Source organism: Dermacentor variabilis, chromosome 11 (genome assembly GCF_050947875.1).
Source record: "Dermacentor variabilis isolate Ectoservices chromosome 11, ASM5094787v1, whole genome shotgun sequence".
In the NCBI taxonomy this organism is placed as follows: Eukaryota; Metazoa; Arthropoda; class Arachnida; order Ixodida; family Ixodidae; genus Dermacentor; species Dermacentor variabilis.
The window spans coordinates 34,030,193-34,055,334 of NC_134578.1; the positions used below are offsets into that span (position 1 = coordinate 34,030,193).

The 25,142-nt window shown below is 45.0% G+C and overlaps 1 protein-coding gene across 3 annotated transcripts in view; it reads left to right on the forward strand.

Moving 5' to 3' along the window:
* The first annotated feature begins 946 nt into the window (after nucleotides 1–946).
* fmt (phosphatase 6 regulatory subunit 1-like protein fmt) overlaps nucleotides 947–25,142 on the forward strand; it is a 56,443-nt gene continuing 32,247 nt past the window's right edge. For 2 of the 3 annotated variants that reach the window (XM_075675756.1, XM_075675759.1), the window contains exons 1-11: nucleotides 948–1,270; nucleotides 1,751–1,818; nucleotides 3,097–3,176; nucleotides 5,443–5,529; nucleotides 6,230–6,416; nucleotides 8,208–8,345; nucleotides 9,302–9,480; nucleotides 19,143–19,259; nucleotides 20,067–20,328; nucleotides 22,405–22,557; nucleotides 24,321–24,514. In XM_075675756.1, the coding sequence (XP_075531871.1) occupies nucleotides 1,204–1,270; nucleotides 1,751–1,818; nucleotides 3,097–3,176; nucleotides 5,443–5,529; nucleotides 6,230–6,416; nucleotides 8,208–8,345; nucleotides 9,302–9,480; nucleotides 19,143–19,259; nucleotides 20,067–20,328; nucleotides 22,405–22,557; nucleotides 24,321–24,514 (1,532 nt within the window). In that variant the 5' untranslated portion in view covers nucleotides 948–1,203. Of the gene's footprint in view, nucleotides 1,271–1,750; nucleotides 1,819–3,096; nucleotides 3,177–5,442; nucleotides 5,530–6,229; nucleotides 6,417–8,207; nucleotides 8,346–9,301; nucleotides 9,481–19,142; nucleotides 19,260–20,066; nucleotides 20,329–22,404; nucleotides 22,558–24,320; nucleotides 24,515–25,142 lie in introns of all 3 variants that reach the window. The other variant, XM_075675758.1, reaches the window with a different exon arrangement.

Here is a 25,142-nt window from a genome sequence, read left to right on the forward strand (position 1 = left end):
AGATGCAAGGCACCCATGAAGTCACGCTCCTCGCATGCTGAATCGCCGTAGGCCCGTGCCCGTTAACCCCGCTAATTGACTAATATTCTGCCTTCGCGCTCTTCTTTAGCCGCGGCATCGAAATTCGGGAGGCGTCATCGGCGTCGTTTCAAAGCGTGGTGACCAGAAACGGACACCCCCCTTCTCTCCCGAGGAACGACCAGCAACACGGCTGCTCAGTGCGTGCGTTAGTGTTTGTGAACTGCTTTTGCGATTGCGCACGTTTCTTCGTTTTCTTCGTTCGTTCGAGTATGAACGGCTAGTTTGTAGGCCTAAACTACAAATAGAAAAAGAAACTGCGCCAAGGAAGTGTCAGAAGAGAGAAGCTTGGCGGTGTGTTTTCTGTCGCCCGAGAGGACTTCTCCCAACGCATCGTCGGCCGACTCTGTATTCGGAACGCGGTAACTAGAAGAAACAAAAAATGTGTTTGTGAACTTGTGGTGGGAGAGCTGTCATCGCTGCCAAAGATTCGTTAAGAGGAAAGCATATCTCGGGGTTCACTGGCGAAGTGGCCCGCGGGTCTGTGACTCTTCCGTGCTAGGTCGAGAGCGCGCTTGACTCTGCGTCTCGTATAATGCAGCGGAGCACCCTTTGGTTGAAAAAAATTCGAGACACCGACCCGACATCTCGCCTGCTGCTGCGTGCCTGAGGAACTGCTCTTATCCCGACAGGTACTACGGAAGGAGATTTCGAACCTAGCAGGTGAGTCTCCGCGAGGTTTTTCTTTCTCCCCGTACACTCTAAAAAAACCGGCCTTGTGCGTGAGCAGCTTTTGTCTGCCTTTTACGCCGCCGTAATCTTATCGGTGCCAGTTTTCCGTGCTGTCGCAACAGTCTTCCCACAACCCGCGGCTCGAATCGCTCTTGTTTCTTGCCCTGCGGCGGGCGGGAAGGCAACAGCTGACGAATGACATCATCGGTGACACTCTCGCCGCCTAAACGTTGCTTATTTGAAGCTAAATTGGCCGAGCCTGTTTTATTCTTTGGCAGCGCTGTAACGCCTTCGCTAACCAGCAGTTCCGGTTGTGCTGTTGGCCCGTTCCGGTACGCGCTGTGGTGTCTTATCAGCGTCGCGCAGCGTCAGTAAAATATGGGCTACGTTCCGCCCCCGATTATGCTCCATTTAAAACAAACGCCACCAAGGAAACTTCGTGTCTAGGCGGCTATGTGGAAGGCGGCCGCCACTTTAGTGTCGAGCGAACTTCTGAACTCGTGCCCGTCTGTGGCCAGAGGTGGGTCGAACGATAAAAATCCCCGGATATAATAACTGCGATATCAGTCTCATCGCGTTGTCCTTGCAGAGGGTGCCTGTCGCCTTGTTTTAGTTTCCAATTGCGCATTTTGGTCAGCCGTGCTGTTTCTTTATCGTTGCTTAAAGTGGACTGTGTTAGCCTTGCGAGAACGTAAAAAAAAAAAAAATGCCTCGCGAAAAGTACCATGAATGAAACAACTTCTTGATCGGTCGATTATCGTCGCACAAACTGCTTGGCACAGTTAATAAACCCTACCTGGACCGATGCCAAACATTCTTTACCACATCCTGCGGAGTCGTGCAACAATGATTGAACAATTTTGCTAGTTGTTGAGGAGACATGCATTACTGGCACCATCAAATTAGTGTGTTTGATGTGGCATGTAGTGCAGCTGTGTAGCTAAAACGATGTAACCGACAAGGACTCTTATTTATCTTCTTCATTCTTTGGATGTTGTAGCTGTCACCATGTTTTGGAAGTTCAACCTCATTACCACATCCCATGTGGAAACGCTGCTCAGCAAAGAGGTTTGTGTTCACTTTTTATCCTTATTTTCCAGCTGTTGTTTCATGCTTTGAAGTTTAAAAGTACCTTTGGAAGAAAACTCACTTTCACTAGTAAAAAATTTGAAATGGTGCAGTGTTTTCGAATTATGCTTGACATATGCAAGGTCTCTATGAACTGATTTGCTATGGAAGACTTGCATTACTGCGATTCATTTTTTTTTTTGTATGACATTTAGACGTTGTAATGCGCTCTAGTACAAAATATGTGTAGCAGCGAAAAATTTATTGTGCCTGTCACCTTACATGCAGCTGCATGTCGGCAAGAGTGCGCAGCTTGAAACTGCTTTCTGACAGTCGGGTTTTGGCATGTCTCAAATACATTGTGGAATCTGAGTAATGCATGTAATGTATGTGTTTAAATGTCAAGTGTAGTGAAATACTTTGGGCTGCTGTCACATGTTGTGGCAGACGCATTTTTCCTTTGATAATGCATCCGTTGTATGTGTTTTCATTCATTTATTCACTTCTTTCCTTATTACTTCCAAAACAATCTGTTGTGGCATGACAATATGACGTATCCTACTAAATTGTGTCAGCACATAATGGTGTGCGATGCCTCGGCTGATTTTAGTTAGGAGAGTGCAGTGAAACTGGCAATGGTTGGTTGTGCTACAAATGCTGGAAATGAAAAGGTTACAGGACTGTTGTGGCACATCTTAATTTTTGTGTGCACAACACTCAGGACGTCGACAGCGTGAAGATATTCTATGGGACGCACACCTGCCAGCTCTCTGAAATTTCCTGTAAAGTTTGTGAATTTGAGCTCGTTCTGCTATTTTATTAACTTGTCATCTAGTTTTGTGAAAAATAAATTTTGTTTGCAAAGCGTTCTGCTCGTCAGCCTCCGACCAAATCCTCAGAAGTAGTCTCTTCGTTAAAAGACACTGGAAGGGTATTTGCTTTGTGCAAGTTTGTTCGGGCAAGTTCTTGATGTAGGCATGATGGAAGTGGCAAAGTCATTGAAAATTTTAGTAGTGTCTAAAAACTATATTTCATGTTGCTTCGTTTCAAGTTATCGTTAATAAAGGGCATATGTATCCCACAAGAAATGTGTATGCAGGAGAGATAAAATAAGGGTGCTATCCCTTCCTCCCTTCAGGTGTTGTGTCTGAAAAATGTTATCAAATTTTAAAGTTTACAGGTTGGTTGGCAGGTATATGCATGGCCTGTGCTGCATAGCAGCGTTGGTTAGAGGATGGAAAGGCTCTACAATTGCATGATCTTTTATTCTTTATTAAGAATGTGACGCTGAGGGAGCTGATGGATGAGGAAGACATTCTGCAGGAATGCAAGGCACAAACCAAACGACTCATAGAATTGTAAGTTTGTGTTTTCTTTTGTGTGTGTATACTGTTGGTTGAATTTCACCCTTTTACCCAGTCTTGCCTTCTTTTTAAGGAAGTGTGTGCCCGAGCTATGGTAGAACAGAGACATGCACATTTTTGAAGACTATTTCTCAGTCTCATGTGTAACGTATGGCTAGCTTTATATATATATATATATATATATATATATATATTTTCTCTCTAGACTAACTTAGCGGATATGTTTTACGTGAACATTAGCAGACGCATCTTTCAAGTGGCATGATTGAACCAGTACACGAGACATAGGTAGTGACCTCACGGAATGCGCCAATTTGGCTGCAACTAATGCGAATGCTTTTGTCATCGTTGTCACCAGTTCCTATCGCATCGCCGTAGTCTTCCCTCTTATGTTCAGATAGAGTTCATGCCCCCTTTAGCTAGATGCCTACTGGCGTGACGTCACACGCTAGAGCAAATGCACTTATAGGGTGTTTTACTTAAAACTTTGCTGTCTGGTTTCACTCCCTGAGAATATCGCATAGGAAGATGGAGACTAGAACGGAGATGTTGATAACATAAAATTAGGCAAAAGAAAGGTTTCTTAAAAGTATGAAGGAATGTTCAGAAGTGGAACAAATGATAACTCACGCTGGATTCAACATTTTGACAAGGGGACTTTGTCACTATGAAGGCGAATACCCTTGTTGAAACATTGTTTACATGAGGTACCCTTGTACGACCACTAATGATTACAGTTTAGACTAGGCTGCCTGCAAAAGCCCTTCAGACTAACTAGATTAACTGTAGTTGTTGAATCAGTGTTTTGGAGTGGGGGACATTTATCCTTTAGTATTATACTCTTCAAACAAATTTTGCAGACTATCCCGTCAACAAGTATTATCGCAGTTTAAGCTGTTTTCTACCCACCGTGGTTGCTTTGGTGGCTTTGACTTTTAACCCTTTCAGGGTCAATGACGTAAGTCTACGGCACGGCGAACAAGTCCAAAATGGTCGGTGCCGTATATTTACGGCTCCATCTGTACATTCAAAAAGTGTGCCAATTTCCCCATTTTTTTCTATCCTGGCATGTGCTGCCACTATGCGGGAATACAGGGAATTTTTTTCTCGTGCCTCCCTCTTTGGTTTTCATTGCATGATTTGTTTTAGAGCTAGTATGTTTGCTCTGGCGCGTCTATATATTACCGCTCGCGCATTGGCCTGCACGGGTGGGTGGCGGTTAGCTTTAGTTTTGTTCTGTGGGTGGTTTCAGCTTCTTGCACTCTCAAAACTGATAACTATCTCACTACTAATCGCCCAAAGGGTAACCGCCTGTTACTCGCTCGTTTATTGCTCACAGGGGTGCGCATACGAAGGATGCTGCCGTGCATGCGATTCCTTTTTTATATATTTTTTTTTTTTGAGACTCTCGAAAACTTATTGCGTCTGGTTGGCGATAAGATGAAGATTAGTGGAAGTTTGTCACACGTTTTGCCTTTTCGATGGGCACACAGTTTTTGTTAGTGCCCTCACCTATGCAGTTCGATTACGCTATGGACGTAAATATTAGTGTAAGAGCAGGAGCATTTGAGAATTGGGAAATATTCTCATGTACGCATTTTCTAAGCCTTGAACTTTACGTATAACAATGCATCAAAGCTTTAATTCTTGTAAGTTTCTCTTCTTTTTTATTGTTGTTATTCGTGAATAAGCAGCACATAGATACCAATGCAAAATATTTCTTTATCAGTTTACGGGCACCCTAGAAAAAGTTACGGTACATTTTTTTTAAACAGGTCCCTCTGAAGAATTTAAATCTGAGATAAAAAAATCGACCCTGGGCTGTTGCATATGGCGAAAAAAATCTACCTTGAAAGGATTAAGCTGCTAAGCACAAGGTAGCGGGATCAAATCCTGGCCGCGGCGGCTGCATTTCGATGGGGGCAAAATACAAAGGTGTCCATGTACTGTGCATTGCATGCACGTTAGAAAAACCTAGCTGATCAAAATTAGTCTGTAGACCCCCCCCCCCCCCCCCCAATACAGCATGCATCAGTTCTGGTACATAAAACCCCAGAATGTAATTTTTTAACTGTTTTCTGCGTGCCACCCGTGTAACCTTGCTATAGCTTTTTTAGAGTCAAGCAGTGCGACACTGTGTCTGGCATCTGATGACCTGTAATGGCTTTGGAGTGCTTGTCGGGGAGAGTAGCTGGGGTCCTGTTAAATGGGCTGAAGGCATGAATAAAGCATTTCCCACTATTCTTTCCTTGCGAAACAGCCTGGTGAGACCAGAAGTCATGGAGGAGCTTGTCGACCTGATCACTCATGAGCCTCCAGAGGACGTAGATGAAAAGATGCGATACAGGCGAGTCTGCTCATCCTTCCACGTTCTGTGTCACCTAGACAGTGTGATACAACTTATCTCTAAAATTGTCACTTTTGAATGTGGGACTGGCGTCACTGTGGACACTGTACAAGTTGTTCTTGGAATTTGTACAATGTTCAAAGATAGAAATGCAAGCATTTTTGAAATTACCCCAATGGTTTGTTTTGTTTCCAGTTTCACCTACAGGGCTTGTCATAAGCCAAGAAATGATGATCACTCGTGAGCTAGTCAAGATTTAAAGAGCCCCTTTTGATCATAATTCGAAACCACTGATTTATAATTTAATATCACTCTACTGAATCGTTTATTGCCTGCGGCTTCATTTCCCTTCCCTTTTCACCTATACATATTGTTACCCATGTAAACCAACGCTTATCTGAGCTGGTCTAACATAGGATTCCTTTCACACAATTTAATTCCTTTATGTTCCACTGCTCGCCAACAAACAATCCTGTTGATAATGTTGGTAGAGTGCTGCTTTGACCACTGATAAAGCATGAAACTGGAAATGAAAGGGAATCGTTCAATTATTTTTGCCCTGTTTTATGCATTACCTGACCTGCCGAACTCGGCCTATTCTTAAAATGCCCGCATTCTCTATGATCTACATTGTCGGCTTCCTATCTCTTGTATTCTTTCCTTTGTTTCCTAACCACCCTTGTATTTTGCCACCCGGCAGGTACGCAAACATAGCCTGTGAGATCCTGACGTCGGACGTGCAGCAGATCAACGACACATTAGTTAGGAGCGAGACGCTGATGGCCAGACTGCTTGGCTTTCTCGACAATGAGGCGCCGCTCAATCCATTGCTGGCTAGCTTCTTCACCAAGGTGGCTTCAATGCTCATCTCACGAAAGGCAGACTCGGTGAGCTTCCGCAATCGGTGCAAAGACTCTTTCTGTTTTTTTTTAAAATTATTTTATGCTTGTAATAACAAATGTATCTGTTAACAATGACTGCCCAGTCACCCTGCAATGCATAGAAAACCATTATACACTATGGAAGAGTGACATTCCTGGCTATTTTATCCTGTTCGACACTAGATTATGGACATGGTTTGCTGTGCTCCTCTACTTTGCTCCTCTGCTTCCATAAGCAACTCAATTAACATCAGTGAGAGGCGCTCAAAGGAAGTTTGTCGCTCTTAGCCACACCCCATAAACTGTGATTGATATCCGAGGAATGTGGTACACCCTCTAGCCCTCGAGTTTGCTGCCACTGGACAGGCATAAAGTCGGATCTAATTATAATGACATCTCATCTGGCATAAAAGTACCTTTGTTATATCCAATATTGATTATAAACACATACTCATTACACACTAGTATTGGCAGTAAACATTTTAGATTTTCTTAATTACAGTAAAGTCACGGTCAGGTGAGTTTATTTCCTTAAAGGCCCCTTTATCAGGGGTTTTACATTAGGGGTGGGGTACATCTTGCAACAATTCAACATGATAACAAACGGGACATTTGAAAAGTGGTAGATATCCTATATAAACAAATATACTCGTGACAAATTTTCAATTAGAAGAAAAAAAGTTATTTTGGCCGAAGAGAAGAAACTTTGGCGATGGACAATTCACTTCAGTAACTAGTCGAACATTTGAAGAAAGGTAGATACATTGCATACAATTGAAGACGCACGGTAGATGATGCGTGCCCCTGCGTGCCATGTAACTGCAGTAACGAATCTCGACGCTATTTGTCCTTTTTGCGCTTGTTTTTTGTCCATTTTATTTCTGTATGGAGAAATGCAGCGCTGCAGCTATCTGCTTCTCCAATCTCTCGTGTTTGTGGGGATATCAAGATGCAGCACTGCTTCAATGGAAAGCCGCAGTTGCGCGATCAGCGGTGCGATAGCACCTTCCGAAACCAGTTTTCCTCCTGATTTTGAAGACAACACACTAAAAAAGTTCAATTTTCTAAAATAATTCTGCATATTTCTTGCAGATATTTCGCCATGAGATAAAGGAGTGCTTTAGGATAGTGGGGAAAAAAAAAGGAAATTGTGAGCTAGTCGGCCATTTTATTGCCTAACAAGACTTGTTGCTGGGCTAGTTGGTCGTGGTATAAAGTAAATTGAAAGAAACACACACAGTTACAAAAAAATATATATACATGGACAAGACTCAACACCACAAGTGCTTGTGGTGTTCAGTCTTGTCCGTTTTTTTTTTTTTTTGCGCTCCTTTAAATTAATTTCATTGCTGCATGCCCTCCTCAATTTCCCCATTTTTTTGTGTGTGTTTTGGGTTACACAAATTTCAAGTGATGCAAATATTTGCACTGTCCCAAGAGATTCATATCGATATTATATGGTATGTCTAATAATTTATTACATATCCATGTTCTTCATATTAAGGTTTGACTGTATATATAGGAGGCTACGTATAGCTATTTGAATCTTACTCCAGCAGGGACTGCATTTTGCAGGTATCCTTTTCTTGCTCCATTCTTTATTCTTTATCTATTGTGCGCAGTGGTTGATCTTGGTATTATTGGAGCCGTGATGCTGTCCATGCCACTGGCGAAAGACGAGAAGAATGGGAATTGAAATGGATAAAATTGAAACATTGAAAATTAATTAAAGAACAAGAAATGAAATGGATATTTACGAATGCATTGCTTATTGTTATTCTGTGTTCTTCTGCGCAGATGTTCTATGTGTGCATGCAGAAGGAAAACTTTGTTTCCTTGCTGCTGAAGCACATAGAGACGTCGGCCATCATGGACTTGCTCCTAAAGTTTGTCGCCTGCACAGATAGCGAAGCGCTTCGGGTTTCCATCACACAGGTGAGGAACTGTGGGACTATGTTGTTTCTCTACTTTTCCTGCCAGCTTTCGTCTTTCACTTTTGTTGCTTGAAAGCTTTCATCTAGATAGAGGCTGTAGTTGGTTGTTCGTGTTGATTGAAATGTCACTGGAACCAGCTATACCTTGTGTTTTCTGTGCATTTATTGCTCCAGTAGCATGCTTCAATCAAAATATGTGAGGATGTCACTAGAACTTAACTGCACAAGGCCAAGCTTGAATATGTCTGGTGCAGTGTATACGTTGAGATTGCAGCATTTTATTGAAGTAGGGTTAGTGTTATTGTTGTGTTGTGTGTTAGTGGTAATAATGTTGCGAATTAAAAAACGAGACAGAAGGCTTGGGGAATAGGCGACACAGGCGTTGTGTCTCCGTTTGCAGAATTATGTCGTTACACCAACATGCCCACCTAAAGGCCATCTTTTAGTGACCATGTGCTGGAGATTAGGGATCAGACGCAGTAACCAGTGTTCCAGCTGAGAATATGAGGAGTGTGCATGCACATTTGAACAAGTCGCATAATGCATACAGCAGATGATAGGTTGTCTAGTAAAGTAACATAATGACATGCCAAAGGAGGGTAAGCAGGATTGAGGGAGGAGGGAGAGGAGTAGATGATGTGATAAGATTAGAAATATAAGCGAGCAGAGTGTTCATTTGTGCCAGTTGGTGCTTGCTTGAGTGGAGAAAGAAGCTGCAATTAAGCAGCAGACGCATGCACAGTGCCTGTACGTGTCGTCTGCTGTCGTGGTGTTCTTAAGTGTTGTTTCTTTCTTCACCCGAGATTCGGAACTTTGCGGGCATGGATGAGTTTAGCTGAGAGAGGCCTTTGTCCTTCAGTGAATTAGGTGGGAGGCGTTAACCAAGTGAAAAGTGTCACTTGAGCTAGCCTAATGCAAGTGGCAAATGCTTGAGCACACCGATTTTCTCCTCACCAGTGGCTGGACAAGGAAAAATTGGTGCAGCAGTTGGTCGCACTGATCGACCCTGGCTGCTCTGAGGAGAAGCAGAGCAACGCTGCAGAGGCGCTCTGCGAGATGATCAAGTTGAGCCGCGAGCAGATGTCATTGCTGCAGGAGAAGGCACCAGCTGACCCCCTTTTGGAGTCGCTTGAATCGTGAGTCATGTCATGGTTGGTTTACTGAATGTTGGGAAACTAAAAGAAAGGTCCGTAGAGTATGAATCCTAAAAGAATACTGCACTCGAACTTTGTTATGACAGTGCCATTCCACATGAAAATGCCTTCATTATAAGCATATATTCATTACATGCTGATGTTGGCAAGAAACACTTTAAGTTTACTTTTTCTTTATGTTGAGGTTTGACCATAGAGGTAAATTTGGCACTAATGTCTATGCACATCCCCAGCACAGCGCTTATTCATCCAGCGTGAGAATTACTGGTAGTGAATGAATTTGTCTAAACTTCATCTTTTGGCTTCGAACGGCTTTCTGGTTTCTTGTTTAAACCCAGTGTCACATTGAATTTGCTGTATGGCTATGACTAGCCTTGTTTGCCCTCTAATTTTTACCATCGCATTGTTTTCGGATCATTACAAAATAAAAACACGACGATACAGTAAAACTTCATTCACACGTTTTCAAAAAAATTTGCCGGTTATTACGATACTCACTTAACTTTGAGCACAGCTGCTTAGGTGTTCTGAATTCGTGATATATTGTGGCAAAGAAATTGATTCTGAACGACAGGGTCCTCACGGTGAAAACGCTGAGCCTCTGCTCGGGCAGCTAGTTTAGCAGCAGCAGACGAAGCATTTCCACTGGTTGCATTGCTCATTGTTCAGAAAAAACTGGCTGACACTATTTTGTGTCACGATTACATTATGTGGTAGTGACAGTGAAGACTGACACAGTGTTGAAACTGTGAGTTACAAATTTAGCTCTTTATTGGGCGAACTTGTGCCCAGCAGAACAACACTCAAGTACAACGGTAGCGGCGAGCAGAGTAGGCAATCTTCGGAAATCTGATCTGCGGGTCAAGCGCGTTGGCTTTTATACATTGTGACTAGCCAAAGGTTCCATTGTGATTGCTGGTGCCCGCGTGGCTTCCAAAAAGTACTAAACAATTTGTGTTTCGCATACAATCAGATTACAAAAATTGCAAACTATGATACAAGCTCGAGGGAAAGCTGACGTGAGCAGATGGCAGTACGAAATGAGCGGTTGGGCGGGTCTGCACGACACCAGTTTCTCGTGTGCACATTGTGGGGTTCTCCTCCGTGCTCTTGGGACAAAGGAACGACAACACAGTAGTGCAAACAGTCACAAGCGCATTTATTGCGCCTTTCATAGATCAATGCCTGCTAGCCGAGTTGCTATCCACAAAACATGCCGATGGGCGCGCGACAAATCTAGAAGTCCGACTCACCGTGACCAGATAGCGAGCGAATATGTTCGCCCCATGCTGGATCCCAACGCCTGGTCGTTCGCGTGTGCGGTTACGCGAACGGTGGTGCGTTCGAAGGCGGCCACACGAGACGGTCTCGCAGAAGCTTGGATCGGCGCACGCGCAGCACGGTATGTCTGCACTGCTTGCTGTCCTGAACCAAAGAGGCAAGTGCCTTGTCTTTCGGCGCCCAAGTAACCCCGCCTGTCGGCGGCGTTAGCAGCGCAACACTTGCGCCATCTCTTGTACTGCGCCTCAACCACTCTGACCGCCGAGGGTGCCAGGCCACGCGGCGAAGCCAGATTACAGGAGATGCGTGAGAGTCGCGCATCCCCACAACATAAATTGGTCTCTGCCATCCGCGGCTTGTGTCTTTCATCTCACGCTCTGCGTTCACTCTTTCATCTTTCGCTATGCTCATTCGTTCGGTTATGCCACCGTTCGCTGCAGGAATGGGCGTCTAAAAGCTGTGCTTTAAGATGTAACAACCAGATAAAAGTATGATCTGCAGTCAGTAGAAATTTGACAGACTCAACTGTAGTTCACATATATGTAATGTGAAGCTTTACGCAAATTGTTGCAGCACGAGACGCCGAAGTGCGTCGAGCTGGCGGGGCCTGAGTGGCCCGGTATGCGCATTATCGTTTTTGCAGCTGATGGAAGCTTACGTTTGCGCTCTTTGAATTCAGCCTGGGTCAGCCATAGTGTTCGAAACTCTATGGGCTCAGTGGCCTCTATGGGTGGGACATTTTGGTGGGAAGCATTGAGGTTCCCACTTGGTGCATTGTGCCACGAGACACCGAAGCACGTCGAGGTGGTGGTGCCTGAGCGACCCGAGATGCAAGTTGTTGTTTTCCTATTGCGACAGACAGCGATGGGAAGTTGAAACAAAATTGAGCTGCTGGGTGACGTCGGCATGTGATTCCTACAATGCTGCCAGATCAAAACATGGTGCTGACTCGCGCCAGCTGAAGAAGGGAACGGTGGCGTGTTTGGGTTGTTGCCTACTAAGAGCATGCAGTACACTTTTAACGGCACTATGCCCCATACACTCTGAACAGATAGGCAAAAATGCTCATCGCAGTAGGGTTGGTGGCAATAGCTGTGAACGCGGCGTGCGATGACGCAGGAGGAAACTTGCTGGCACCAGTATTAGAAACTGAGTGTACGCTGGCGTTTTCACAGGATGCGGGCAGGCGAGCGTTGCGGGGAAGCTGCTGCGGTGGGTGGCTCGCTTCCGATCGTGGGCGCCTCATGCCTTTTCTTTTTACATAGATCTAAAACCCGGAAAACGTGTCATATGATCACAGTTTGGCAATGTACAGAACTTTGGTGCCGAAAGATAGTGTTTTCTGGGAATGTATGAACCGGTGAAAAAAAGCATAACTGTATTGGGTAACTTTTTGTGTTCTCGATCACGAACATTGGTGCTGGGAAATCGGGAAACGGGATCGTACCAACAAGGTTCTACTGTGTCTATGTGAAATAGTTGCCCATGAGTGAATGACGCTGCCCAAGAGCTATCCTGACTTAACAACATGCTTACTTTGTGTTGATTTGTTTACGTAGTTGAAGTTACAAAACGCTCCACTGCTCTAAAGAAATTCGCAACTAGCACGCAATCCAGCAGAACACAATGAAGGGAGCTGCAGTTTATCAACAAAGGCTTGCAGTAATTGGAAACGTTGGTTGCGCTTTTTTAGACAATCGCAAGGAAGGGAGACAGGACAGGCGCAAACCCGACATGACCGCTGATACTTGGTATGATGAAGGGAGAACACAAAAGGAAGAGCCCGATGTAGAAGAAATGAAGTTTAGCAGAATGCGTTGTTGGGCAAGTTGGTTCATTGTAATTGCAGTAGTGCAGAAAAATCATGTGCCAATACTCGTCCCCATGGTTGTTGAAGGGCTGAAGCACCAGATTCTTCTCTAGTAATTTTGTTAGTAAACTTTTCAAGTAGTCTCGGGCAGCCCAAGGCCAATAAGCATTGGTGTGCAGAGTGTCTCAGGCCATCCTAAGCATCCTGCAACTATACATTGAAGATAACCATGGGAGACAGATATAAAGGGCTCTTAGGTGAAACACTGGCTCATTGTAGCTCAAATTCTTCTCAGGGGTAGCACTTGAATTTATTTTGCTGAGCACAACTGATAACAACTGCATGTAAATAACAAGTAAATAACAATTGCACGTCATCTTCTGCAAAGAAAAACCGGACAGTAATATAGTGCAAAGAATGGTGCCGCCATACGCCCTGTCAGTGTTGGCAAAGTTAACAGCCGGCACAATGGCGGGGGATCGGCCGACCAGCGCGGCCACGCCACCCGCCCGGCCCGAGCGTGTCGCCACCGCCTGTGACACAAACTACGGCTACAGTTCGCTCTTCACACAAAACAGGGGCTGATAGCATAGACCAATGTCTTAATTCTATCTTTCGTGACAAGCGACGACCACAGTCAAATCTGTAGCACAAACGATGGCCGCGCTACATGGCAAGTTCGACTCGGAGCCATTGCTGCACTGAATGCGGAGCACCTCGACCGCATCATGCGCTGCCTAGTCTGGGTGCCGAGATGAGCAGCATACCTCCTTTCTTGTGTGAATTGATGCGATCAAAAATGAAGCGTTCTCAAAATATGGGGCATTTTGCAATCGTCGGTGGTTGCTTCTTTAAGCACCGTACACTACGGCTTTGCTTCGAAGTAGGTTAGGCCAAAAGGCACCCTTGGCACTGATCCGACAGAGGTGGGCAGTGGTGGTCCGCTTGCGTGGTCAGCACAAAAAAAAACTTTTCGCCAGCGGGGTGTTGTACTGGACATCTTTGTGGCAAGCTTACTAGTATATTCGTTCTTTATGAAGAAGAAAAAATGCATTTTTGAAAATTCCGCAAGTGGTTGGAAATACTTGCGTCCAATGCACTGCTGCACATATGCGTAGCCACTGCAAAGAACATTGTATTCACACCATATAGGTGAAAACTTGTCTGTTGTAGCCAATAGTTCATTATAGCTGGGTTCATTACAAGTGGTATTGGTTACATTAATAATATAGGCAGGATAATAAGCCATAAGAAATGCTTGTAGCACTCTTCTGTATTTTCACTTTTTCAATGAGAAATATCATTATACCTTGCCTCATTGATAGACAAACTTTGCTCTGTTTCATGACATCGTGATAATGTTGATGATGCCAGGTCCAGCACTTCAGGGCCAACTTTAGTATTAAATTAAGATATCATAATCCTTTAAGTACTGGCAAAAAACCAACCAGCATTTCAAGGTCAACTTCAGTATTTAAATGTCTTAATTCTTTAAAAGCCGGCAGAAAGATCCAGAAATGTGTTCAGGAAATGGCCTTTTCTTTGTACATCAGATTGCAGATCTTTTGCAGATTTGAAATATGTGTTACGTGGGGTGGTAAGTTCAGTACTTGTGTCTGAAAATGCACAAATTTAGGCGCTGGTGGAACGTTTCATCCAACCAACTTTGTTCATATCAGCACCATATCAGAACTATTGTCGTAGTTGGCGACATCAGAGTCACTGGATGCTCTGCAGCACAGAAAACACTGCTATTATTGTCAATGCTCATGCAAAAGCAATTATCTTGGGAGCTTGGTGACTCAATCATATGAAGATAAGGCTTTTGCGGCAGGCATGGCAACACGCGACTTTCAGCCGGCCTATAATATCTCTACCTGACTAACCTAGACGAACGTAGAGTTGCTGTATAGGAGCCAGAGTTGGGCATAGGTCTGCCATCTTGCAATACACTTTTGTTCACTGAAGCCACCTCTCATTCACGCAGGGGCTATTGCTTTTATTGTACCCTCAAGATCACAAAGGTAATACAGACGGAATCCGTGTCACAAGCTCATTGCAAGCACTGTGGAAACTACACGAATTTTTAGCTGATAGGAAGGCCGAATGCCCCTCGAGATGTGTTCATCCGCATCGCGTTGTCTGCTGCTCAGAGTCTGCTTGCCATCATGTCACATGCTCCATGGTTGGTGGATTGACGCAAAAAAAATGTTTTGACGCCGTGACCATAGGCTGTGCTTACATGCGACACCAGGGCTTCGCTTTACCTGTACGCTTTCCCTGAAGTTGCCTTGCAGCCTCCTTAGCAATTAGTACGGGCGTATGCCCTTACAAATGTTCACCTGTGCCACAGTGTCTGCTTGGCGTCTATTTCTTTCGTTCTTTATTACACACACTTGCATTTCATTTCATTTCTACTTGGTGTTTGCTTGCTACCATCATCACGTACCATGCTATTTCAGGGTAGTAAATTAATGATGCAGTGAAAAATTAAGATTTTACAGCTTTTGGCAACGTTAACACATCACCAATGCTAATGCTATGGCGCCATCTGCTAACTAGAAAGCAAACCAGTTTTACGGTTTGCTTTCAACAAACAACCGACCTTAATAATTACGGCAAAACATACCTAATTATTTGACGTCAGCTCGACGTGAGACTTAGCGATGACAGATTTTGCTGCTTGTTTCTTGCTGATAGGGCAGAGAGAGCGAGTAACAGATGCAAGTTCAGATCGAAGCGGCTGGTTGGCGCTGTATGGGCGCTGGCATGTTGCCACTGTTAGAGTGGCTTCTCTGCAGCAATTCAGAGTTCCATGTAACTGCGCTTGGTGAATGGCAACGGAGCAGCATGTAGAAAACAGAAGCCTAACTCTGGTTTCCTGTGGGAGCCATGTACAGTAACTCTAGACGAACATAAAGCCCCTTGATAATTTGAAAGTTGTTACACTCTCCTCCTCACGGCGCTTTCCTCCTCGATTCTCCTCGCCCGCCGGCTGCGCACGGCATGCTTTTTCTCCTGGGCTCCCGCGGACGGGCTGCAGCATTCTATGGAGGCGTGTCATTTTGGGCCAGTTGCGCACCCCAGTGGTGGTGAAAATTTTGAGAAATGCTGATAACAGCATCGATAATTCTGAAGGCAACGTTTATGAGGAGGTTGGTCTTTTTCTTGGAGCCGTATGAACGGAGTATACTGATGTTAAAGGAGCTTTGAGGCGATCTTTATACTCTAGACAATGTTTCTGCCACATGATGAGATGCTTTAATTGGTGCATCTGATGTATTGCTTGTGGCACATCCCTCTGTATATGGCTTATTAAGCGAAAGCTTTAGATCTGTTTCAAGGTCACGTTGTGAGCTACAGAAAATATCACTTGACTAAAGGAAGGCTGGAAGCGAACCAAAGCTTGTGCAGCCATGTACAGAGATGATTACTGATTAGCAAAGTTAAATAATGAATGATTAGTGATTGTATCAAGATGTATTAAGGAGAATTAAGGTGCATTAAAGTCACTTAAGGTGGATTAGGATGGATTAAGCAGGATTAAGGGGTATTAACGTCGATGAAGGTGAATTAGGTTGGATGAAGGTGAATTGATATGCGTTAAGGAGGATTATGGTGGACTTATGGTGGATTATGGTAGACTAATTAAAGAGAATCACGAAGGATCAGGGTGGATTAAGGAGGATTATGTTGGATTAAAGTAGATGAGGGTGATTTAGGGTGGATTAAAGTGAATGAAAGAGGACTGCGGTGGATTAAGAATTAAGGTGCATTACGGAGGATTAGGGTGGATGAAAGTTTATTAAGGAGGATTATGGTGAATTAGGATGGATTAAGGTACATTAGGGAGGATTAAGGCCAATTAAGGTGGATGGAGGATTAGTCTGGATTAAGGTTTATTACAGTAGGCTTTAGAACCTTAATCCACCTTAATCCTCCTTCATAGACCTTGTGGGGTTCTCCTCCTGTACTCTTGGGACAAAGAAACGACAACACAATAGTGCAAACAATCACAAGGGCATTTATTGCACCTTTCATAGATCAGTGCCTGCTAGCCGAGTTGCTATCCACAAAACATGCCGATGGGCGCGCGACAAATCTAGAAGTCCGACTCACCGCAACCTGGTAGCGAGCGAATATGTTTGCCCCATGCTGGATCCCAATGCCTGGTCGTTCGCGTGTACGGTCACGGGAACAGTGGCGTGTTCGAAGGCGGCCACGCGAGACGGTCTCGCAGAAGCATGGATCGGTGCACGCACGGCACGGCACGTCCGCACTGCTTGCTGTCCCGAACCAAAGAGGGAGCCTTTCCCGCACCCAAGTAACCCCGCAGTAGCGCAACACTTGCGCCATCTCTCGCACTGCGCTTGTACCACTCCGACCGCCGCAGGCGCCAGGCCACGGGGCGACGCTGCACTGCAGGAGCTATGCGGGAAAACAAGATATCAGGGGACGCATGAGAGTCGCGCATCCCCACAACCTTAGTCCTTATTCATGCACTTTAATTCACCTTAATTCTGCTTAATATACCCTAATCCACCTCCATCAACCCTAATCCACCTTAGTCTACCCTAACCCATCCTAATTGGTCTTAATCCTCCTTTATCAGCCTCAATTCACATTAATGTACCCTAATCGAGCTTAATCCTCCTTAATCCTGCTTGGGATAGTTGGTAATTCATGATAAAAAATGACGTACAGCGCAAAGGACACGGACTGTGAGAGACCACATACACAGCGCTCCATAATCATTGTTCATGCACCCTAATCCATCTTAATTGGTCCTAATACTCTTTCATCAACCCTATTTCACCTTAATCACCCTAATCTGCATTAGTCCTCCTTCATCCACCTTAATCCTCTTTCATACACCTTAATCCTTATTCATGCATCTTAATCCTCCTTATACACTCTAATCTGCCTTAATCCTTCCTAATTCACCTTAATTCAATCACTAATGAATCATTAATTAACTTGGCTAATTATTCTTTTATACAGGGGTGGACATGCTTTGGGTCACCTCTGGCCTTCCTTGGGTCACGTGATATCTTCTGTTCACAACGCGACCTTGAAACATACAGATCTAAAGTGTTTTGCCTTAAAACTTTAAAAAACGCTATGTGACGCTCATCACTTGCAATACCACGGGTGTACTTGTCACTAATTTTTTCAAGGCTTGCATTCATTGTATCATACTGATGCACAGATCGACATAAGCTAGGAATAATAGCTCTTCTACAAGCTGCTATCTCAATTTTCAGTAAAACAGGCAACGGATCCTAACAATCACAAAAAGTGCGATCGAAAGGCTGTATCTTCGCGCATAATTCTTCACAGCGGAAAGCAGAATCTATATTGCTGCGTTTCTGACTGAATAACAACAGCTGGCGACGTCCGAGGTGATGGAGCCGCCGTAAAATATTAAGCATACTGAGGACAACTGCATTTTTATGCAACATACAAATTGCTGAAGCAAAAATGCTGGTGAGCAGGCCAGAAGAATAAAAAACATTGCTACGAGCGATAAGAAATACTCCTCACCTCGCAAGCAATGCTGCTCTTTGTCGGAACAAAGTGCTTTTGGCCAATGTTATGCAGCCACTGCTTCCTGCGCAAGCCGTCATGCTTTCGTCGTGGTATCATAAATGCTGCATAACCATCTTCAGGCTTCTTGCTGCAGTTATATGCGCAACAGCATGGCATAGCGCTAGCACATAGAGCAAGATACACAGCGTACAACGTTCGCTACGCCAAGCTAAAGCGCCCAGCCAGCCGAGCGGAGGAGAAAAATGGCACGAACTAAAAAGAAAAACGCAAGATCTGCGCATTTCCAAAGGCAATGGCAGGGAGACCAATCGTGCAGAAAAACGGGGGTAAAACTCGTTGCTGTTGGGGGTCGCGCAAGGGGCAGAAATCAGGCGAGGAGGTCGCGCGGCAGCGGCAGAGTTCAAAGGGTGGCAATACTTTCAAATTATCAAGGGACTTTAGACGAACTGAATCTGTAGGCCCCCTAGCGGCCAAGGAGGGAATTTGCCAGGACGCCAAAATGTATTGCACCAGCCTGGCCTGTTAATGGCACTTATAAAGAGCGCCGAAACACATGGATGAGACAGAGTAATCCCTGGGACTGAATGAAAAACAAAATGCGCCAGAATAACACCTTCTTCATGGCACCTAAAGGGTTAATGCTCCCTAATCTTCATACTTAAATGTCATTCTTAAATGTGCAATTCATAAAGCGGGCCGTGGAATTTCAACAACTTTGAAAATGTGGATGTAAAGGAGTGTAACCAGGAACACGGACGAAGAAAGAGGATGGAACGAGCGCTGTTTCTTTGACATCCTCTTGCTTTGACCCTGTTCCAGGTTTCGCCCCTTTATATTTACTGAATATGTGCCAACAAGCCCAGCTACAAGTACTGCTTTAAAAATGTGCTCTTTCAAGAGAGCTATAAATGCTCAATTAATTCCAGCTGGCCAAACTTTGTTGCATTTCTTGGTGCAGTTGGACGAGTTGCATTCCTTTTCCCTTCATTTTGTGCCCTTGCAGGACGGAGACTGTGGCTGCGCTCCTGGAGCATGTGTTCTCTGGGGACGAAATGTCCGAATCGGTCTTTGTCAATGGGATCTCCGTCTTGCTGTCATTGCTGGAATTCCGGAAGCAAGGGTGAGGCCCTGTTTGACTGACAGACAGACACAGACAGACAGACAGACAGGAGAGAGAGAGAGACAGACAGACAGAGAGACAGAGAGAGAGAGAGAGACAGACAGAGAGACAGAGAGAGACACAGACAGAGAGACAGACAGAGAGAGAGAGAGAAACTTTAATTGGTCCTAAGGGACTACGTTGTCGTAGTTGCGGGCCGCGCCGGGGGCGGAAGACTGTGATCTTCAGCCCTGTCGCAGGCCCTTTGGACAGCCCGAAGCTGGACTTAAAGGTCGTTGCTCATTTAAACAATTTTTTTTAACCATGAAACTGGCATTGCAAGCATTTCTCTTTTTGTTAAGTCCGCCTTTGGGAAGCAGGCCATATGGGTGACAGACCTTTTTTCAAACTGTGAGGTAAAGATACTCATACGCTCTACCTTCTTGTACTTAAGTGCGCAATAAAGGCACACCTAAAAGGAGTATTAAGCTAAACTACATTTGCAAACTATGCTGTTGTGCAATAGAAAGATGGCCAGCCTACTAGGAGAATGGTGTTGCCTGTTGTTTAGTGCATGCATATAGCTGTGCCACCGCATTCAAGGTCTCGAGTGGTCTTCGTCCTGCCATGGCAACATACAGATACAGTCAGTCGCACATGCGGTCACACGTGGCAGCAGGCACACTTATGGACTGTGGCTGTTAGCTGTGGTGCACCGTGGTCAGCAGGTTTAGCGAGCACACTGTCACTGAACTTCTTAGCTTTTCCCGAGCTTCTCATTTTTGAATCTCACTCTTTTGTGCGTGGCTGCTCCGGTTGTCATTTCAGGCTGGCTGGTCAGCAGCAACAGCAGCAGCAGCAGAACAGCAATAACGCTGATGGCCCCAATGGCGGAGGGCTCGGAGGAGGCAGTGGTCCCGGCATGATGCAGTCCGAGACGGCTGTCTTCACTTCCCTCTTCTTCCGCGAAAATGCGGAGCAGATGACGGCGCTCGACGTGGAGCGGCTTCGGGCGGGCGTCGAAAAGGTGCTGGCTGCGGTGCTGCCACGTCTGAGCGACTTCCTCAAGCTGCTCATGGACCCACCTCAGGTGGGTAGCTGGATTCTGAAAGCATGCAAGCAAATGTTTTCTTTAGAAATGTCTGTTATGGATAGATTAGGTGTCATTGTGGCATGGATGTCTTAAAGGCGTCCTGAAACACCCCTTCGGCTTGGTGAAAAAACACAGTCTGCTGATAGCATACGCTGCTGTGGACATATTGGTGAAATCTTGCAGTTGTGTGCAGCCCCGTGGAGCTCGTAAGCAGAGTTTGAAATTTCCTTTTTCTTAAACACTCTGCTTTCAACAAAAGCCGTCTCCCTACACTTTTAGGAGCTGTCATATTTCGTCATATAGCAGATTCCCATGTGCAGCTGCCATTGGCCAATAGCTGACATAATCAAAATGGGTATTTAGTTCAGAGTGCTTTTTCCTACTGTTAATGTTTACAGTCAAAGCCGTTTATAATGAGTTCGATAGTTCCGCAAAAAGTGGTCATTATATCGGTAGTTCTTTATAGGGACTCGCCATAAAAATGCTCAAAAATTTACCGCACTGAAGTTGTGTCAGCAGCTACTATTCGGCGGCACTTTGGTCCAAAAACCAGATTTCCGGTGTCCTTCTTGTTCCCGGTGCATTCCCGTACCTAGCTGCGAACTTCCATTAGAAACACCCATCTAAAGAACGAAATGCGACGACATGTAGCTCTTTCGAAACGGCACCCAGTTCCTGCCATCTGTCATTTCAAAACTGCAACTAGCCATTTTTTATTCGAGGACTTGTGATGTATTTTACCACCAGCGGGACATGAGTGTATTCTGCACACGAGAGTGACACATTGCAGTTGGCCACAAGCGAAAGCTTCAAAAACTGCTGAGGCATGCCGCCATACTGCTAAGGTGTCAGACACGATGGTCTCTGCATTAGGACTGCACGTCAGCCGCTCAAGAGCGGTAATATTACGTTCTCTGTGTCACTCCAGTTGAAACAAAAAATGCAACATTCGAAAGCTAAAACGTCACCGTGTGCCATTATCAGCAGTTGGCATCGCATAAACGAAGTGCTGCCAAACCGTGGTCACCCAATAACAGCTTAGTAAGTGCCAACCCTTTACAGTATTGCATAGGAGCAGCGCATTGTGCAGAGTTCTCGCCGGCTTGGGCCTTGTCTACAGAAACGCTTGAGCGGCCATTGTTCCCATGGTGGAAAGATGTAGATGGTCGTTCCAAGTCGTTGAAACAGGTGTAATGTATGGTGCCGCTCAGTCAACTGCGCAAAAATGAGAGCGGCATTGTCGTGGCATCCAATGCTGTACTGCTCGGCGCCACGCTGTTTATGCTGTGCGTGGCACGCCTTCACCCTGAAGGCTTGCCTCTAAAATGCATGGCCTTCATTGCGGCTTTCGAAATCCATGTGAGGCAATCACCCGCTCACCTCAAAGGCCATGTCACTGTCGCGGTTCGACTGGAGCTGGGCACGCGCTGCCATGCTTTGACACTTCGCGTGTGCCCTCTTTTTACCCTGACTCGGTTCGAATTGGCTGTTGTAGCTGTATGGTGATTTAAAGAACACCCATTACATCTCGAAGCAGTTTTCATAGCCAGCCAAGGTTGGAAAATTGTAAATGCATTGAAATGCGCTTGTTTTAACTGATGGATAGTTATACCTGGGGTCGTTATGAGTGGGTTCGGCTGTATATTTATTTATGCAGTTTAAAAAAACAATCCGAAGTAAGCAAAACTTTGTGTTTTGAATTTTGATAAGAATTATACTTCCAGAAGTACGACTGTCATACTATTGCTGACTACCGTCTGCTAATGCTCAGCTGCCCCGGCCCATGTGGGTCTCGCTAATTTTGATTAGTTTTGAACACTCAGCTAGCCTTGAACCGCTTGAAACTTAAAGGAACCACTCAAGAGAAAATTTGGTGTAGCTGTATTAGTAGGTTGCGCTTTCTACAATATCGAGAAAGCCACTTTTAACTGTGAGAGCAGGCTTGATTAGCAAGAATAGGCAAAAACAACACACAGGGGGCAGAACTGCGCTAAAGTTCTCACGCCAGCCCACTGTGCGTGAGTTGTATAAAGCTGTATGAAGAGACTGCTATTTTTTTGTTGCATGTGGCAGAAACTATGCTGGACGACAACGTTTGGCGTACTGGACCCTCCTCTGGGACAGACACGCCTTGAAGTCTGCCATCTGGTGAATGCCCTCATCAACTCCAACAATGAAGATGTGAACAAAAAACTGGCAGAACTGGGAGCCCTGCCCACGATCCTGGTAAGCGGAAGCATTTCCATTATGAGTGCCCATCAGGTGTAGCGTGAAGTTGCTGTTACCAGTGAGAGCCGGTATTGGGGCACTTGCCTGACAGGGTCATTTTGCTGGAGGCCAGTGCAATGTGAATATGCCGTCCTCACGTTCTGGCATTGGTAATTGCCATAATAAGAGCCATTAAGGCACCTAAGAGATATTTAAGTCTAGGCCCTTTTGACTCTGAATCTGGTGCTTTTACTGACTGCGAACAGGACACGAACGAGCTGCGTGGGCCAAGATTTCATTTCTTCAGATACTACTATATGTGTCACTGGAGGAGTCAATCCAGCAATAGGTGCTAGAGAGTGCTGTGTGAAGTAGGCACTGAGCTGATGAAGTAGTCAGTTGAGAGCATGTGTTGAAGAGTGCCACTTGACACTGGCACTAAGCTGTGAAGGAGTCTAGGTGTTGTACTCAAGAGCACAACAGGACGTAGGTGCCAAGCTGTGAATGATAGAGTCAATTAGGTGGGCGTACTGAAGAGTGTCACACAATGTTGTTGCTAAGCTTTAAAGAAGGGGTCATTTGAGAGGGCATACTGTCACATGTCGCATGTCATTGATGCTAAGCTGTGAGTGAGGGTCGGATGAGAGGATGCGCTGAAGCGTGTTACATGACACCAATGCTAAGCTGCGAGTTAGGGAGTCAGTTGAGGGAGGATACAGAAGAGTGTCGCATGACAGCATCACAAAGTTGTTAGAGAGTCAACCAAGAAAAGGCTCAATAGTTGTCACATGACAATAGTGCATGGGAAGCTTTAGCCAACTGTGTCCTTATTGGTCTGGCAAAAAGCAGTTTATTCGCATTCACATCAAGTGTTGGAAAAGTTTGGTGAATGTGGAAACAAGAATGTCATGCCATGTTGCAGTGTGCGCACTGTGTAACTAATTATTCTCCAGAGTTAGCGTCAAAGTTGAGTGAATACCATCGGAACATTAGTTCTGTGTAGTGGTTGCCGAAAATCTGATGAGGAATAACAATAAAGCACTTTCATCGCGATGTCCTCCTTAGCTTTGACCGCTAAGCTTAGGCTTCAGGCAGCTTTTGACCAAGTGCTGAGAGTAGCCGCACACTGTTAGTCTTAGTAATGCTCGCCAACACTGTTCTTGGCACATAAATGCACACACAAAAAAAAATTCACTCTACAGGCTTTGTCACCGCATCTAGATCTACTCAGCGATAAATGCTGTGCACAAGCCTAATGCTCGTTTCACATGGCGCAATTTGCTTTGTTTCACAGGCGTGCTGTCGCAGGTGTAGCAAATGAGCCATTCGCTCATGCGTGCGTCTGACTTCTAAAAAAGCTTGCAAATGCTGAACTTGCATGCAAAAAGGCTTGTGCAGTGAGCTCAGAATACCAACAGCAACAGTTTGTTAAACATGCGACAGTGGCATTCTTGACTTTGTTTTCATTTTGATAGAATAAATTGATCAAACATTACAAAAAGGAAGCTTTACAGAAATCATTTTTCAATACTCTGTTTTCACTCAACCAAAGTTGAATAACCTGATTCCTCTTGCTATAAACCAACAAAGATCACAGTTGGTATGTGTAAAATGGGGAAGTGACATCGGAATATGTGGCTATCACACCTCCGAAAGGTGGGAATGGGAACCGTGGCCCAGATATTCGGAAAAACGCCTTGGCAACAGCCCACCTTATTTGCCATGCGCAAGCACGAGTTGTCATGGAGTTATTTACAACTTCCATGCCGCTGCTCGTGCAGGACCTGTTCTTTGAGTACTCGTGGAACAACTTCCTGCACACGCAAGTGGTGCAGTTGGTGAGCTCGGTGATTAGTTCGGCGCACTCACTCGACCAGGAGGGTAACAAGGTGCACCCGCTGCTGGACCAGCTCCTGGGAAGCTGCACGCTGGTGCAGAGGTGCCTGGACGCCTGGGACGCCAACACCGTTGAACAGTTGAGTTGCATACGCAACTCTTCATCCATTTCGCTCCCTGATTGTCACACATGTCCTGTGTCTTAGCTGGTTTTTTTTTTACTTGGAATCCTGCATTGCAGCACCTCCTTCAGACAAGAGCTTGGCCAACTTTGTGACAAGTAGTGTAGCAGTGAGCTTTTGACAGAAGGTGTTATTTTGTCGAACTTCGACAAACTAAATGCAGATATAACGAAGCAAATCGAAAATGTTTCTTGCTAGTATCAGTGTGTTGACGAATATATCTTCTTCCAAATATTGGATATAATGAATGTATGTGTTAAACGCAACCTCGTTCTAACGAGGTTCAACTGAAATCTCATCTTGTTTCAAGTTGCATGTGCGCTATTGTAAGAGAAAAATGCTAGAAAAATCAAGTTATTAATTTTTTTTCCGGTTAAGTTGCCGTCAAGGTTGCTACTATGATTTTTGAACATCACTTGTTAGAAATATCGTCACCATCCTATGCACATCAACAAAAGTGATGTAGGCACCTCCTTGTCAGTGTTGCTAGCATGCCCAGATAATTTTAGAACTCATTAGACATAGCACCATGAGTTTGCGAAACGTGGCGGGTTTCTCAAACATGCAAATGAAGAAAAAGCAAAT